Source organism: Pezoporus occidentalis, unplaced genomic scaffold (assembly GCF_034315485.1).
Source record: "Pezoporus occidentalis ecotype Australia unplaced genomic scaffold, CSIRO_AGI_Poc_V1 ctg213, whole genome shotgun sequence".
In the NCBI taxonomy this organism is placed as follows: Eukaryota; Metazoa; Chordata; class Aves; order Psittaciformes; family Psittacidae; genus Pezoporus; species Pezoporus occidentalis.
In genome coordinates, this window is record NW_026913997.1 from 711,535 (window position 1) to 730,121 (window position 18,587).

The 18,587-nt window shown below is 40.6% G+C and overlaps 1 protein-coding gene across 14 annotated transcripts in view; it reads right to left on the reverse strand.

Moving 5' to 3' along the window:
• ANKRD44 (ankyrin repeat domain 44) overlaps positions 1-18,587 on the reverse strand; it is a 139,911-nt gene that overhangs the window by 13,736 nt on the left and 107,588 nt on the right. For 5 of the 14 annotated variants that reach the window (XM_062619676.1, XM_062619682.1, XM_062619672.1 and 2 more), the window contains exons 15-19: positions 17,791-17,874; positions 16,705-16,816; positions 10,530-10,556; positions 5,056-5,124; positions 3,151-3,352 (exon numbers count right to left, since the gene is read on the reverse strand). In XM_062619676.1, the coding sequence (XP_062475660.1) occupies positions 3,151-3,352; positions 5,056-5,124; positions 10,530-10,556; positions 16,705-16,816; positions 17,791-17,874 (494 nt within the window). The remainder of the gene's footprint in view (positions 1-3,150; positions 3,353-5,055; positions 5,125-10,529; positions 10,557-16,704; positions 16,817-17,790; positions 17,875-18,587) is intronic. The other 9 variants (XM_062619685.1, XM_062619677.1, XM_062619684.1 and 6 more) reach the window with 5 other exon arrangements.

The following is an 18,587-nucleotide window of genomic DNA, read 5'->3' on the forward strand; positions in this document are numbered from 1 at the left end:
TCTTGCTTCTTGTGTGCACTGTACAAGCAAGTTCTTCAGCGCTGCTAGGAAAACCGAAGCATCCGCACAGAATGACCAACCATACACGTCATATTTGTAACAGCACATCACACAGCACACTCTTTGTGTTTTTCCATCTCATTTAATGCCATTGGAAGCCACAGCTATCTCAAAAATAGAATTTTCATTTTAAAATGTAACCCACAGCTCTGAGTTACTACGTTCTGCAGGGCTTGACACAGGAAGCCCATCTGTGTGTCAGCTGGCTTAAAGGCTTCAGCCTTTTATGGGCGGAAGAAATCGGTATTTTCTTCTTTGAAAACCAGTAATTCCTGTACTCAGTAGCTATAGATTGTGTTCTTATTACAGCAAGTCATGCATTCACACTGCCTACACCCCGTGGGCTGAGGCAGAACCCTTGGACACCACCTCTGTCACATCACATTTAAATAACTCATCCAAAAACAATCTTAGTTGCTCTCACCAGACAAATAAAGGACATTTTTAGCTATTTACCACTAAGTGATGCCATATACATAACATGTAAACAGTTCTGCAGGGCTGATGAGTCACTGGCTTAGGGGATAAAAGAGATCTGTTCTTTCTCCTAGTGGGAGGAAGAGAAATCATAACTTGTTCACACCAATGTCTGACAAGGGGTTTGATAAATTAACTTTAGAACAGACTCTCTCAGAAACTCTCAGGAGCTGACCCAGTGACTGCAAAGCATTACAGACCCTGCAGGGAATATTAAGTTTGACCAACAGAGCTACAACACTAACCCTAGGGGAACATTTGCAATGGATTCCCCAAGCTAGCCAGAGGAAAGACTGGTGGTAATAAAATTACACAGGGAACATATAATTTAGGCTAAGGAAATTCTCCGTATGATGAGGTCAGAGGCAGTCTGTGTCCTCAGGGGGCTAGGCAGAAAAAAGAACTACTTCATTAGGTGATTTCTCTACTGAGGTTACAAATCCCCTCACTGAATGGAGCTCTGCAGAATCCTGTAATCCAATCCACCACCTCAGGCTGCCATAACTGCCATTGCGTTGTTTAATTAGAAGGAATGCAGGGGACAGGCACGCTTGCCACCTTGGCTCTTCCCAGTGCACTGCATTGCACTGATACTCATTTTTGTGTGTGCAAATATGCAAGGTATTTATTGCACAGGAACGCCCTTTGAGGTCTCAAAACATCCCAATTTACCTCTTGCACTGCAAATTAAAGCCACTGAAAGCTGTAGTGGCAGCATGCAGGGTCCAGCTGGTGGTATCACTCTTTGTTCCTAAACAGAGTAGTGCTGTGAAACGGCCTAATAAAACCCATCAGCTGCAAGTGGCTTATGGAGTAGCTGGTGATAGGAGCTTTACTTCAGAGTTAATTTCCACAGAACTCTGCATAGCTCTTGAATGGAAGCTTCTAAAATTACATCTTAATGGATATTAACCCAAAGTGCACTTATCTCACATTTGAAGACCTCCAAATTAATGACAAATTTCCTTTGCTAAGAGTTCATTCAACTTGCCTGTGCAGTGTTTTTCCTTCTGCTTAAGGCACATGGTCCCTTATCCGTCTATCATTCCCATGAGCAGAATTTCCTTGCCTTTTGTTTTGTTACCCACCTAACTTAATTTGCTTCACTGCACATTTCAAGAACATTTTCCTTCTGGCCCTGGGTTGTTTTTAATCCGAGAAGAAAAATTATCACAGACCAGAAAAGTCTATGGTGCATCTTCCTACTGCTTATACATGGAAGGCGCTCATAGGACAGTGATGCAGGCAATTAAAAAATAAAGATAGGAAAAAAACAACCCGCAATCGGAATTTGCATGAAGGTAAGAAATGTGCGTATTAAAATAACACCTTCTGTTGAACAAATCTGCTGAATCTTATTCAAAAGATTTTTTCAACAAAGTTATATTTTAAGTCAGAGCTGCTAAAAAACCTAGCGGCAACAAGTAACTTTGGTACCATTTACTTTTCTCAGTATTACAGAACCCTCACAACTCAGCTGTGACAAGAAACCTATGTCACTGTAACCAGATGTCTAAACAATTCAGAACCACTGCTATACAGATAATGTACCAGACAAAGCCACACTGTTCATCATCATGACCCATCCCTGGTAGTGTTCAAGGCCAGGCTGGACGGGGCTTGGAGCAACCTGGTCTAGTGGAAGGTGGCCCTGCCTGTGGCAGGAGGTTGGGACTGGATGAGCTTTAAGGTCCCTTCCAACCCAAACCCTTCTGTGATTCTATGATTCTGTGTATATGTATTTTAATACAAACAAGACTAAAAGATAAACAGAAAGACAAGCCTGTCTTAACTGGCAAATTAATTTGCCCTGAAAATGTGGTCCAATGAAGTATTAATGTTACTTCCCACTAGAGGTCACTGCTATGCTGCACTGAGCCCCTCGATGAACAGCCAGAGGAGCAAGGTTCCCTTTGGCACCCCTGCGTATTTACCTGTCAGGTACCTATAAATAATAACCTTTAAATAAATGGCAAATTCCACATTCTGCAGTTAATCAGGCATGTTGCATTATTAACACTCAACACACAAGGAGTGGAGCAGACTCCCAGCAAGAGCAAGTTCACAAGCTAGCTCAGGAGGAGGATAATGCCTGAAAGGGAGCTTATTTCTGTTATGTTGCCTCTGCAAAAGGATGAAAGCTTTGGACACCAGAATAATTTTATCACCAGTCAGAGCCTACCTGTACTTTCAACCTTTCTTCCCCAGGAGAAGCAGTGAGGCAAGTGTTCTCTCTTCCCCTGATTTTGTGGCCAAGGAACCATTAAAAGAAGGTGTCACAGGAGAAACATCACACATCTTAAAGGTAATAGAGGGGTGAAGTAAAGCAGATGCAAGCATGTAAGGGCAGAGCAGTAGTGGTGTGGAAAAATACAGGATGCTGTGTGAGCGGGGACTGAAACTCAGCGACAGAGGGAAGAAGAAAACAAGGAAATGAAAGATACAAGGTTAAATGTAGGATCCCCTCCAGCAAACAAGCAGCAGTCCTCAGTACATGTCAAAATCTCCTTCTTGTGTTTAGAAGAAATGTGCGTAGGAATAGTAGGTAGGTAAAGGTAACTGCTTCTGGGTTGTAGGGTTTATACCACAAGTGTAACATAAGATCATACTCACCTGAGGCGTGGAGAGGGGTCCTTTTGGTGACATTGTCTTTTACAATGACAGAAGCACCCTGGCTGATGAGAGCTTCCACACACTCTGCATGTCCCCTAAATGCAGCCAGGTCCAAAGCGGTGCGTCCCTTCTCATCCTTAATATCCAGATCTACTAGAGATTGGAGAAGTACCTCCAAGGCTTGATGATGACCATTATAGGCCTAGAAATATGAAATGTGTCACGTAAAGAACACAACTCTTGTCTTTGAAGAACTTTCATGTAAAATGAGAATAAAATCCATCATTGTCACAGCCTCCTGAACACAGCAGAAATTACAGTTTTCTCAATTCCTTATGACTCTCTCTTTGACTTGAAAGGATTACAGCCAAGAAACTTAAGTAATTCCTCGTGTTTAGGGAAGGAAAAGTGCTCTAACCTTCTAATACAACCCAACGTGAGGAACTTCAGGCAACAATTTGCCAACTGGGCACTGGTGAACCAACAGTTCATTTTCCACATTCTACAGTATCTGTCAGGCAAATGTTTGCTTTGAAAGTCACATTCACTAGAGTGATGCTGGGCAGAGGTCGCATGGATCATCACCTAACTGTGTGCTAACTTCAACATAGCTGCTGGTCTCCAACTGGACAAAAGCAATTCTCAATCCAGATTTTTGTGCAAATACAAACACAAACTTGACCTGCTGTTTATAGCTGATGCTTCATGGATTACTTCTGCCGGTAGGATCATTTGCTAGAACAGCTACAGTGGACAAGTAGATGCACTTCCAGACCTACAGCCTTATTTGGGCCAACAGCATGAACACAGGTGACATTGTAGAAACCCAGTGGATAGCCCCAGAAACTGGAAATGCTTCATTCAGCTTTGCAGGGACTGCCCTGCTTTCATTACTGACAGACTCACAGAGAACATCCTCTTTCATTTATACATGAATACATAATTAGTATTACCAGAGTTATATAAAGAAATAATTATATAAATAAGTATTATATAAAATTATATAAAGAAATTAATGAAACAGAAGAGAAATGCAAACATGGAGAAACACAGAGACACTGAATTTCAAGGGTAAGTAGTGGTGGCAGCAGCTTGCTGCTACTGACCATTGCCAAAAGTTCAAAAGAACAGCACAGTGCAGGGAGCAAAAAGTCATTTCACTGTCAGACCAAGACAGCTACTTAAGGAAAGCAAAGGCGAAAGTAGAAGAAAAGCAAAAGGAGATCAGGGCACAGGAAACCCATATCTCAGTAAATACTCTGACACAGTTGTCAGCTTTTCTTCTTCAGTACAATTGTCCTCAGTAAACAACTTGCAATGACCTGGTCTTTGACACAATGTGAGGTATCTATCTTGAAGGTGCCATGCAGACTGTACAGCCCTTCCTCTCCTTGCAAGGACAATAAAACTGGCTTTTTCTTCCTGTTTGTCTTGTGCAGCCATTCACTCAGCCATCACCACTATCACGCACCGTTGCCTGTGGCACACTCCCAGGGCACTGCTGGGGTTTAAGCATGCTTCCCCCTGCACCTGGGTGTGTACCAGACAGCGTTTTGTACTCATCTCCAGAACATCAGATCCATGATCAGAACCACAGGCTCAACCTCTGGCCCCAACTTTATAAACTACTTATAAATAAAAGTTGCAATCTTCCATTCAGTTTCACTTCAGTGTCTGTGTCTTCTTCTTACCCGGGTATCACAATCAGTAAGAACCAAACCAAGAGCTTCAACTGCCAAAAACATAATTAACGATTCCAGTCCACAACCTGTGTTTGTTACGTCTAAACGTACATCCTTTCCCAGCTTCAAAACAAGTCTATGATTAAACTTGCTTCAAAGACAGAGATTAAGGAATTATTCTAGCAGATGCTGATCAAACACTTTACCCAAGTCCCATACTTACAGCTAAATGCAAAGGGCTTTTTGTAGCTGCAGAATCGGATTCCTCAAACAAGTTGGTTTTTTCCAGAAGCTGGGGGAAAAAGAAGAATGACAGTCTCAAAACATCTTCACACAAGGCAGGATGAGTTCTTTTGGCTATACACCAGCAGACAAAGGTACATTTTTGTCCCCAGATGTCTGCAGTGAGTATTGAAGGACTGTGAGGAATAAATACTTCACTACCTTTGCTGTGAGGTGTTTTTCAAGTTGTTCCCCACAGAGTAAAGTATAAAACTGGTCATGAACATTCTTACACATATTCATTAGTCTTCCTGAAATCACTGAGCCTGCTGAGGTGAGAAAGGAACCCTCAAAAGGCCTGATGAGTGGAGTAGGGCCCTCAGCAAGCTTATATTGGGGAACATGCAGTTTCATGGTTATGCAGGTAGTGCAGATGCAAGCCATGTTTGATACAGTGTTTAAGATAATTCTGATGCATAATTAGCATTAGGGAATAATTATAACTGTGCTGTGAGTCATTCAGTCATTTTTATAACTTATCAAAGTAGAACCTGCCTTACAAAACACAACACATCCCTGAACTCTTACAATCATCTATAACATGCATCGCACTTTCATATGTTCCTCTTAATTTCAGGGGTCCCAAAGTACTGAATTTCTATCCATCTAGAAGGAGGAACTATGGATCAGTACCACTTCACAACAGCACGTGAACCCTGACAACTTACCCAATTGAGGCTGCAAAGAAAATCACACACAGTATTGACAATTCAACATTTGCAGAGCAGCACTGCTCAGGTGCGTGGCCTTTTAGTTAATAACTACTCAAAGAGTTAGTCTTCAAATACCTTTGTGACTGGAAATGAGCATTTCACAGTAAAATAGTAATGGGAGACTGTAAAAAAGGAAAGCAAATCTTGTCAGGCAACTAGAACTGCATTGTCGTGTTTAGAAGGTTACAAGTCAATTTTTCCCACAAGCTTTGATTTTTTGTTTTGGACTTGTTTGACAGAGCAAGGAATTCATGGAAAGACTGAAGCAGAGGAAGGGAAGTTTTTGTGACAATCTGGTCAATTCGAGGGTATGACAACATGGAAGACTCTCCAAAGAGACCAGTGAAAGCCTATGGTAGGTTTGCCTATGCTGCAAGATGATGGCGTATCCTAATCTCTGATGTATACCTGAACTATCGGTATAACAAATTAAGTCTTTAATAGACCTATATCAAGGATTAATTTATCCAAAAATCAAACTGGAATACAAGCTAGCATTAATAATGCATAAAGTGTCAGAAATAAGGACTAGTTCAAATCCTATGGAAAAACCAGAAAATTAAGCAGTAATTTCACTTCTTTATGTATTTTGTGCCTTGTAAAATGTCAGGACTGGGAAAGAAATGCGTGCTGATGCAAATAGCACTCATAAGCAAGTGGGTGTGTGTATTAAGAGGTAATATGAATTTTAACACTCCCTGCAGCTAAAGGGAAAAAAAGGCAAAACAAAACCAAGAAACCAAGACCCACACTCTTTTTTCCAGTAGGTTTGGGGCAGAGTTAGGAAACACATTTGGTCTTACCATGTGGAGCCACCTCCAGTTTAAAATGTTGTTCTTCTCTTATATAAGATAGCTATAAACAGGATGGAGCAGTGGCCAGCTCTGATTTTCTCTAGTGAGTAAACAAACTAGAACAAAATCCCACCGAACAAACCCAAGCACTGAGCCTGTTCCTTTGCCTGCCTAATCCTGGCCTTTCCTCCAAGTCCATAAGGCCAGCACAGCAATCTAATTTAATCACTGTTAATTGCATTTATCATCATCTGCTGAAATTCCAGGATCAAAATCTTACCAAAGGAATACTTCCCTAAACCTGTCAGAAGGCTCCAAAAGTCTCCTGGAACAAGGCACGTAATTGCCTTTTGAACAGATGAAAAAAACCACACACAAAATTGACAAAATTAAGGCTCTAAAAGAACAAATTGTGGGATTAGAGAGTCCCTCACAAAAGGCATCTCCATGGCTTAGAGTTAAAGCAGTTTAGGCTGATGCAGACGAGGCTTAATGAGCTTATTACTCATAAGGCTGAATGTCTCCATCAGAAAGTCAAGCGTAAACAAGAATTTCATGGTAAAGCCAGTAGCTCTCAGATATACAGCCGTGCAGCACAGGAAGGGAAATTATAAAGGAGAGTAAGAGAAGGAAGATTAAAGACACAGCACTCATAATTTTTCATTATGCCTTATCAAGCACTGCTTCATAATGATCAGAACTAAGACATCTGAAGCATAAACATCATGCGCAAAGAGACAAAATGTACCAGGTCCAAGTTACCAAGCAGTTCTCCAGTTTCATAAGTGTTTCTATGATTTTAAGAATGTGTTTACAGCTCATTAAATATACTTGTTATAAGAACACATAGAACAGTGTATCCTTGGGGGGGGCTCTAGCTCCATAGTGCTTCCATCTTAAAGTAAGAAGCTATCCACAGTTGCATCTGTTTTTACAAAGGTGCTCAAAACCATTTGCCCTGACAGCCCATGGAAGCTTAAATCCACAGACCCTGCAGAGCAAACCAAGCGTGTCTGCTACGCTGCAATACGCACCTGCTGGCTAGAAGCTGGCCAATGCATCTCAGTGAAGACAAGCAAATAAGCATGAATTCCTAACAGTTTATGGTTACTGGTGGCTGACTGAAGAATGTCCCAGCATCTCTCACTGGTAAGCTCTGGTGCCACACATTGTGTCTTTTACGTGATTACATTTCTACATATTGGTTGCCCGCAGATTTTAAGCAGATGTTAGAATTGTGCAGAGGCACTGCAAGTGAAATTGGTGGGCACTCCTCCTTCTCACTAGGTTATAACCTTTTAAAGGGTAAGGATGCTCTTCCTCTCTGCTTCTGGGAAATTCCCAGCATGCCTCCTTCACTTCCCATAACAGTGTTATTTAATGCTGTATGTAATTATTCTGTAAAATCTTCCTCACGCTCAGAAACAGGAGCTTGAATGCTTTGGGAGTGAGATGCAGACAAAGTTAAGATAAAACACATCAATTACTCACTGCTATTGTTACAAACTAATAGCACTACAAGGCTGCTATTATGATCTGTCTTCTCTCCCCCAGCTCTCCATGAAGATCAATAACTTTTACAGCTCTCACAACTGTATTTGTACAGTAAGGGTATTTACAGGCATAAGAGGATTTATTGCTTGCTTTTATTCTACATTTACAATAAAGGGTCATATAACAGGATATGGTGTGTGCTTCCTCACCACCTCCCACCATTTTTTTGACTCATATGACAGTTAATGAGTCAGGATACTTCAAACCACAGACACCAACACTGGGTGCTATCTGAAATCCTCAGAGAGAACACAACATGTGATTCTGTACAAGCCATCATGCAGCCACATTCTAAGGCACAGCCATTTAAGTGCACTGCTGGTAGTCATGTCAAAGGTTTCATCTAACTACCACTGAAACAAAAATAAGTGTTTTACCATGTTAGTAAGGCAATAATTTCTACATTCCATACTTCTGAACTGTTAATGAAATTCTCTGGTGCTATTAATACTCATCGTAAAATGGCAAAACATTAGATTACATGTGCTTAACCTATAAGTGGCCTTTACTCTGAAAGGTCATTAAGCAAACAGCATTCAGAGATTTTCACACATGCAAAGAGCTGATCAAAAGGCAATTAAGAAAAAAGAAGTAGTTGGGCATTGCTCATCTGCAATAATTGCATAGCAATGTAGCTTATCACAAGGTCATGCAGAAGTGGGGATTTGTAACAATTTTTAATGTCCTTTTCAGAACTGAACACAAATACATCAGGCAGGGTGTCACTTTAAGTCTCATCTTCCTTAACAAATTGCCACAAATCATTGTCTCTACTGGGGAAAAACATACCAGCAGCAGCTTCTTTTAAATAAAGGCTTTTCCAGCATGTAGCAAGCACAAGACTGAAGATTGTTGTTTCAAAGATCAGTTGTTTCAAATGAGACAGAAAACAGTAATAGAATTAACCTCTATAGTACTTTATACCAGGGAAGCACAGTTTTAAATCTCAGAATTAGTCTTGACTGAATAATTCAAAGGTGAGTGGTACAAACATATCATCGTGGGGACAAGCAATCCTATAAGCTCTCTCCCGTACTTGTAAACACCAATGATCACACTACTTTAATTTGATGAGGTTAACACCAGTTCACATCCTTCACCCAGTGTCTGATATGTTTTCCTAAAATCAGGCTTTAAAAATCAGATTAATCAGTGTTTACATCAATTTCACTCATGTGTGTAGATTATGGGTGAAGTTAACATAAGCAACAGAAGTTTCACTGTGTCTGAAGAAATCTGTTAGTTGCTCCATGCAACTCTTCCAGTACAAAGTATAAATACCCAATGCAAACAGGACACTTACCTGCCATGTAATAGAACACTGTTTGAGTCTTTAAACATATCTAAACCCCAAAATTCCAGCAGACCTCCAGGCCACTGGCTGTTCTCTCGCAGGACACTAATCTTCTGTTGGAGCTCTTTCAATTCATACAAAATCATTTCATATAAAGCCATATGAATGCCATACTCAGTGGGTTATACAGGAGATTCTCACCCAATGAGTATTTACAAAAAGCACGACAGCTTCAAATGAGAGCAAGAGATCCTACCCAGTACCAGCCAGCATAATGTGATGGTCACTTCCTGGGATGTACAAGTCCAATTTCTTTGTCAGTCAGAGCAGAGATTTGAACCTGGAACTTTTACACTCAAATCATGTGTGTTTCTGGCCAGAAAGTCTACCTCTGAGGTTCTGCAAAGCCTCATATGTTGGTTTAAGGACCCTCCATTGGAGCTTTTGTAACTTCTCATACACTTGTGTAAAAGATAAAGGAAGGCTTTTGAGAAATTATTACCCTTTAGAAATTTCCTCTTCAGGTAGAAAATTTGGGCACTGGTGAAATACAGTGACAGCCAATTCTTAAAATGTGCCTGTAAATGGTATTTCTGCTACTCTCCTCTGTGCCCCTACATACAAGTGCTTTTTAAATTTAGACTCACTTGAAGATGTGTAATTTACATCTCTTCTCTGAGCCACTTTGAAACTGGCCACAGACTTCCAGAAAACACACAAGTGTTGGTTCCATTTCACATCGCCAAATGCAGTTTACTTTAACATCCAGACAAGTGTCATGCCACTCAGGTACGTGCACTTGACTCACACTCCTAAGACTGACTGAGGAAAAGCAACAGACTTTCTAGCAAAGCTTAAGCCTGTAAGCAACAGCAAGAAGGAATTCCAACAGAAGTAGGAGCAGCACACATGCAGTTGCTTGAAGTACACGGCATGCTAGTTAAGAGTTGTGATTCTTCTTCCTCAGGCTTTATCAGAGTGAATGCAAGGATTGTGAAATACTAAGAAGTTCAAAGAAAAATGAAAACACACAACATGCAATCATTTTTCATTTACTCACTATATCCAATGGAGTTTTGCTTCCAATCTAATTAAAAATGTCAATTAAAACAATTAAAGACAGAAGTATTTAAGAATAATGGTAAACTGCAAGTGTTTCTAGGGTTTGGTTTTTTTTTTGCATTGATTTGTTTTTCCTGTACAATAAACTGCATTACAAGCACTGCACGAACAGACCCCTAAACCAAGACTTGATCCTGTGTGCACCCATCTCTACCTATCTATAGAATACTCCTGAAGCAATGAGACTGCTGCCTACTGCAGACAGCCACTGTGAATAGATACCAGTTGTGTTACTTCTTAAGGGAGGAGGGCAAAGAGGAAACCAGTAAGAATGCTTAAGATCAATCTACTCAATTGACGAAATACAGACACAAAATACACACACTGTGGGAGACCTTGCCTGATGAAGTTAGGTTGCTTTGTAACCCTCAAATACCAACAAACCAGTGACAGTTTCTTTTTGAAAGTCTGCTCATGCAAGCAAACATCTTGCCTTGTATAAATATGCCTGATTACACCTCTAAAATCCCAGTGCCCACAGCTCTTTCTGAGCTACACAGTCTAATGCAATGCCATATGCCATCATCAAATGCCCTTTTCATTTGATTCAGTAGATTTGAGAGTCAGATAATCTTCACACATTTACATTTAAACGCCACACACACAGATACACAGACAAGTATTTAAGGCAACAGCAGAAGTCCATGACTTCTTCCAAACTGAAGGAAAAATGTCTCCTGCAGTTCTGCAATGGCCTTGTTATTCTCTGTCAGAACACAGCAGATAGAAGTGCTTTGCTTTTCCACCCCAGGAAAATAAATACATAAACTAAAAAATAAAGACCAAATCTGTCAGGGAGACGAAATAAACCTCCGAGATGCCAGGCAATACTCCTACCCTACAAGCCAAAGGGCCAACAGGGTGCCAGAGCAAATGGTAAATTCCTGCACTCATTCACTTCACAAAGCAGCATTAGATGTCTAGAAAACGTTCTTAGGTTCAATATTATCTAGTTTCCAAAACATAAACTCTAAGCCAAAATACACTGCTATAAGCTAACATATATCACCATACCCAGCATATATAGACTCCTACTGATTGTTTAACTAGTGGGTATATGTGGCACTAATACTGACACTGAAACTCAAGTAATTAAATCAGTCTATCATGATTCGGGGGGTTCTAGGACTAAAAGAAAAATTAGGTTTATTAAAATTAGTTTCAAGCATTAAGTTCCTAAGTTCTTTTCCTTTTTAGAACCACTCGAGTTAATGACTTTGCACTTCTCCACTAACAAAGGAGATTCCATGCGGGAAAAGCTCTTATAGGTACAAAGTCATTCACTGCATGAAACACTATCACCACTGGTTTCAGACAAAACACTCCCTTTTGAGATAGAGGATGTTGGTCATGGGGGTGGACAGGTATTTATGAAGGAGAAAACCCAGAATGTATCCCCAGAACAAAAGAGATCTGCATCAGAAGGAGGTTTAGGGACTGCCACTTGGACAAGCATCTGAGCCAGATCCCTACGTGGCTAAAGGCTTTTTAACACCTATCCCAACCACACTTGTGATCCACTCATCACTAGTTAGCACTGTCCTGCTCACAGATGGATGAATGAACAAGTTCTTGCTGGTAAGAGACATATATAATTAGTAGCAGCCACATCAGATTTATGGGGTCTGTGATTTCAATTCCTCCCCAGGCTAAGGAACCAAGTGCTTTGAAGACACAGTTTAACTATTTTCCCGTGGTAGCAGCTAGTCTCATGAAAGGTGTTTTCCTTCTCTTCAAACCCAGCCTCTACCTCCATGGCACAGACAAGGCAGCCATCTGCTAGCAAGAAGTCTCCCTCTGCCCCTTCCCCCTGTCACACACAGATGTGCAAATCACTGTGCTTCAGGCAAGCAGACTGAAAACTGCCTTTCCTTTTGAACGTGGTTGTCAGTGAAACCATGCTCTCCTCACAGCTTCTAATGAATTAGCCCCTGTACTGATTTGATTTCTATTAGCCAAAAAGTGAATTTTATTTGCTGTTTGAATAAAGAGCAAAGTAAAAGAAAAGAATAACCACTGATTCTTACAGTCAGAGAAGAGGTTTCATTCCAGGAGACAGGCATTTCATTCTGTTTGCCCTAACACTGCACAGAAACCACTTTTTGCCAGCACAAAGTGCTTGACTGGCTCTCCAGACAGAACTTTAGTGTGAAATTACAATTTCAGTTTCACTCTGTTTGCACCAGTAAGAATTTTGTGATAAGAGATCACTTCAATGAAAAAACCCACCATAATTTTATTGCTTTCAAAGTAGCTTGGTGATGTGATCAGCTCTAAAGCACCAGCTAGCGATCATGACCAATATCCCTGACTACCCAACAATGAAGAAGTCAGTGCTATGCTAACCAAACATGAGGTTATTTTTAGAGGCAGGGAAGCAGATGGGAGTTTCGGTTGCTTGTGAGCACACATGCCCACCATTGAGCCTTCATGAATGGCTCCTTACAGATGGAGAAAGAATTCCAGGATCTGCTTCCACTCTTCTATTTTTAGCAACATCACGTCATTCACTGCAGTGCAAGAACCCCACTAATACCCCAGGCAACCTAAAGGTCCTCCAGGAAAAAGGAGTCTGTCATCGAGCTCTGTGGTTGAACACACAAACACAGATTTTATTTGTTTGGGTCAAAGGATGTGACCTTTTCACTCTTCATGCTTATTTCTCCTAATACCTCTCCTCTTCCCAAGAAGAGTTATAGCTAAATTCCAGCCAAGGTATTGGGCTCACAGTAAACACTTTAGTCAAAAAATGAAAATATATATTACATGGTAGATAAACCAGCCTTTCCTAAACTATCCTCAAACACGTAGATATTTCATCACGCTGAGAAGCTGTGGTGCTTAAAACACAGATCAAACCCCTCAGCAAAGGAAACTCCACTGGATCCTGCATCCTCTTCTGCAGACTTTCTTAAGTGAGCATTTATTTAGAAGTAAGCTATTTTAAATACCTCTTCTAAAAAAGCAGGGAAAAGAGGGGAAGCAAAATTAATGTCTTTGATAAACTTGACATATTCTGGAACACTGAAATAATTCCCTGACATTTTGCTTAAGTACAGTGTTGTGCCTGTAGAGAAATACTAGTAACCACTATTCATAAAATCAAACTTATTGTTTCACCCACTTTGCCTTAGCTTTGATCAGAATTAAAACTTCGTATTTTATGTGACCTCTTTCCTCTAACAGCTTTATGCCCATAAAGAACTGTCTTATTCTAGGGAGGATAATTCCTAGATATTTTCATCTATGAGCTATCAATAATATTTATCCAAGCGATAAATCAGGAAAATAACAGTGAATTTGGCACAGAAAAATAATGCTTTTATTTCAGTAATCCTGCCTGAAAATCCTCTTCAGGATGGAAGGGATTGGAAATATTTTAGGAGCATTCTGCATGTCAGAATTCCTGTGATGCAGATTCGTGTTTCAAAGTCAGCACTTTTATGACAGATATCAATTTAAAAGTCATGCCTAGAAGCAATTAAGCCTTACTGGATTCTTCACTCAAATATGAATAACTAGAGCAGTTAAAGTACTGCGGTTAATAGCTACCAGAAATACAGATCACGGTTCATGATCTTGTCACAGGTCCACTACAGAGAACATAACAAACTGTGATCAAGCCACCAGTCAGCCTCACAAGTCAGCGAGGCTCCTTTCCATCTGCACCAGGTGAATACTTACTGCAGCTTTTAGACAGAGCCTTCAAAGAGCCATGAATAACCACAACTCTGTCAAAACCAATCTGATTGCATTACAGGATTGTGATGTCTATCAATGACACTGTTTTATCAGATGAGGGCAGAATCAACAATTAGCTTAACACCTGGGAGTCTCATGTTGGAATAGGTGATAAACTTAGGTATGAGGATTATTTCCATTTCATACCGAAAGCACAGTTACCTTTCAGCTACTGAAGACTTTAGTCTTGACCCTTTTGCCATCCTGAATCCAAGCAATGCAAAGATCAGTGTAAAGGTGGTGTCTATATCAATTAGTCACTATTAACAGACAGAAATTTATAAAACTCAGGACTTGGTAGCTCACTAGAGCTAGGGAACAACTGCTCACACAAACAAAACAGTATCACGTTCTTCCGACAGTGGGTGCAAAGATGGTGGGTCCTTGTCCTACTGTTGACAGAGCACAAATGCTTTCTGGTACATTTAGCTTTTGTATTCCAGAGATAAAATGAGATGTCTGTCAGCCTCTAAACACCAATGGCAAAATCCCAGTTGCCACAAACCTTTCAGGCAGACACCCTAGTCTGCAACAGTGTTCCTTTGCATGCAAAAGGCTAAAATTCATAGCACTTTTCTTTCACCGGTGTACACAGAAGAGCTGTATGACTCTGGAAATTATGCTTGACCTTGGGTTTCTATACTGCGGCTGTAGTCACAAAGACAGGAGGCTGACATAGAAAAACACTGGATTTCTCTGTCCAAATATAGAACACTTGCTGCACAGCTGTCTCTAGCCCACAGTTTGCATTTCATCCTCCAGAATTAAAACCCAACACCTCTGATAGGCACTGCATTCCCAGCTCTTCCTTTTGTCTGGCAAGCCTAAGCAACAGTGGGACTTGATAGCAGGTCATTGTCTGCAACTGATCTGTTGCCAGACAATGTGCACAGCAACAAGTGAAAGAAAAGAGGTGACCTTGCTCTGTGCCTGCTCCATGCCTCACAGCACACGGGGACCATGATACGAAGGCTGAAAGAGAATTCCCTACTGAAGATGCTTTTACGGAGGTCCCTGCTCATGCAAGTCATGCAAGAATCTGGTGGTAAGACATTGGTAAGGTTTCAATACAGACTGCTGTAGCTATACAAGTGTAGACTTGTACACAGCAGAAAGCAGGCTACTCAATATATATATGTACCCTTCAAATACCAAGAACCTTTCCTTTTGTTCCAAATGGGCAGCAGGTTTAGCAGAGGACTCTTCCATCCCCCGGGGCACAACCACAAGAGATCAGCTCATGTAGAAGGCTCTGAGCAAGGAAAGGCCAAATTTGCTGCCACAAGCAACAAAGGAGCAGTGATATTTTAAGTGTCCTAAATATACATGCTTGCAGGTGGGAGCTAAAAAGGTTTAACATCCCACCTGACATTCTGACCAAGGGTATAATTACAGGTCAAGGTTTCCAAGCTGCTGTAACCCTGATGTAGGCCAACTGCAGTATTTCTCCTGCAATGGCAGGAACTGACAGCGCTGGTATATGTGGTGTGAAAGCAGCTCCTTTTCAATAATTAAGAACTTTGACTCTTCAACAAAGAACGAACGAATCAAAGAACATAGAACAGTAACCAGCACACAGTGTTCTTACTAAAGCAGATCTATACAATACTCTAATTAGAGCTCTTAATTTTTTAAGCAATTAAAGCCTATTTATATGTGACACAATAATTTTGTGTCACCCTGTATACCAAGCAGATCAGTTAACACCTATCTTCATGACACTTCTTTTTATAAGTGACAAACTTCTGTAATTCCATACTGTACCTCTCCCAAATCCAATTTTTGGCTAAAAATATTTGGCTTCTTATGACATGCAGTTTCTAATCATTCAGGTCCAGGATATTAAAAAACAACAACCATGCCCAGTTACATTACGTACAAGGTTAATCTTGATTATGGTAACTCTTATCAATGCTGCTATTGCTTCACCAGGGGCAAAAAGGCATTGCAGGTACACAGCTGACAAAAGCTATTTACTCTCAATTTGCAAGTCGGATAATGTGCCAGGTAAATAAGGCACATACGCTGCCATGCACTGGAAACTATCCCTTAATCCCTTACTGCTAGCACATACACATATACTGGGAATATGCTGATGACAGTTGAAAGTAATTTGAGCACACATAAACTCCACTCAAAGACAACATTTAAACACCATCTTGTTAAACAAGGACTGGATTATCAAGATGAACACATTTCTAAGATCCATCTGGCTGCATATATTTGAGTTTGCTGTACTATATTACATAGTTTTTACAGATTTCTGAATATCCAAAGAACTCAAATAGTAGCCATCAGGGAAGTTCATAATACTGGCATAGGCACATGTATATCAGCAGGTAAGAGACTTCTGAAACTGCCTGAGCACTCACCAGTTCCAAACACTGCCGGTGCCCATATGCAGCAGCATAATGCACAGTGTTGTACCCCTCTTTGTCTTGGATGGATGGATTGGCATCATTCTGTAGGAGGAACTCCAGACACCTGTGGACAATTCACTAGTGTAAATGTGAGCTCACAATATTTAAGAGACTCATCCCTCACTGCAGCTAGGAGTGACCCTGGAAACTGGCAGTTAATTCTAGCAGTACTTCAGATTGCGTTTCACCAACAGCTCCTCACATTCACCATTATTTTAGACAGAAAAACCCCACTCATCTTTGAGGATCAGCTTCATAAAAACAATTTCAACCTAAGTTTTGCAGGTACTCTAGATTACAAAAAGTATTGTCTATGACAAAGGCCAAAAGAAAACTACACAACTCTGTACCATCATGGGCACAGCCTAGAACTGCTACAACTCATGTAAGAACTTACATCAAACCACTGGCCTCCAAACATGCACTATGGCCAGCTGAAAAACAGACTCAACTGAGTTAATTTCCTGGCATATATGCACATAAACACATTTTCTTCTCTTGTTTGGTTTTGTATTTTGCTCTAAATCATGTGCTTTTCAAAGGATCCCTTATGTTCCTGCCACTTTTTCTTATAATCATCATGAAACCACTTTGTTATTAGTTCTGTCTTCTGTAGCTTGTAATTTGTGGTGAATGTAAGGCTGTCATATGAAAAAAGGGATTTTTAAAATAAAAACTAGATGAAAACATCAATCTGAGTAAATACATCGAGGAAGCCATTGGCTCCTTCATTTTGCAACATACATACTCAGCACGAAAGCATTAAAATAAGGCAGCGCATGATACTAAAGAATTATGAAATTACTGAGGCAGTGCATTTGCGGCAACATTTCAGCAACAAGCACAGAAACAGAAATGTTAGGTATTATGTGCACAGAGAAGAGTGTAGAGCTTTTTCCTTCAGGTTAGCCTTCACTAAAGCCAAGCATTGTGTTTAGCAGAGCAATGAATGAGCAAAAGCAGAGTGTAAAACTGCAGCCCAAAGCAGTGGCATTCTCCAGAAATGAGGTCTAACTGCTTTACTGACACCAAACTTACAATGCAGCTTCTTTTTCCTTCATCTCAGTGGCTCTTTCAAGTTCTTCAGCATTTTCATGGGAGTTACCTAAAATATTCTTTCTTCTTAGCATAGAGGACAGAAAAACAACTTATTTCATAAGTATCATACCAGTGATTCTGATGCAGTCTGCCACCCATCCCCAACCTCCTCTGCAAGGAGCTCACCTCCTCCAGCCAACAGCAAGAATTACATAAAGTAAATGAGTGCACTGCATGGGTCTGCAGCTGATGAGTTTTGCAAGCTATGGAGACAACTACAATGTGCTAGTTTATTGACCTGTAAACCAGTGCCAGGAATGAAAAAAGAAATCTGGTCTCTATCAGAAACAGTCTGATCATCACTTTCTAGAGTCCTTCCGTTTCTCCCACAGCAATGTTGTGCATTTTGTTTCCTTTGCAGAGAGGAACTCAAGACTACCTTGAGCAAACTCAAGTTTGCTTCTTCCTACAGTAAGCTTCTAGTTCTCTAACATTTAGGATTTAGAGAAACTTTAACAACTGATACTGAATCGGCTTATTTGATTCTGCATTAGCTGGGTTGCTGGCTCTTCTTCACTTTCTGTGAATCATCTTGGAAACAATGTGTGCATCTTCTGGTGAGGTTCTTCAGTTTTCAAAGAATGTGTTCTCAGCATGTCTTCATATTCCTGCACCCTCCTGGATTACTTTTGGCACCTCTGCTTCCCAGCTGGATGGACGGCACACAGAACACTATAATTTGTGATCTTACAGCCGTAAGCTTTCTTGGCCACTAAAGCTAATAGAGAATATGTTTA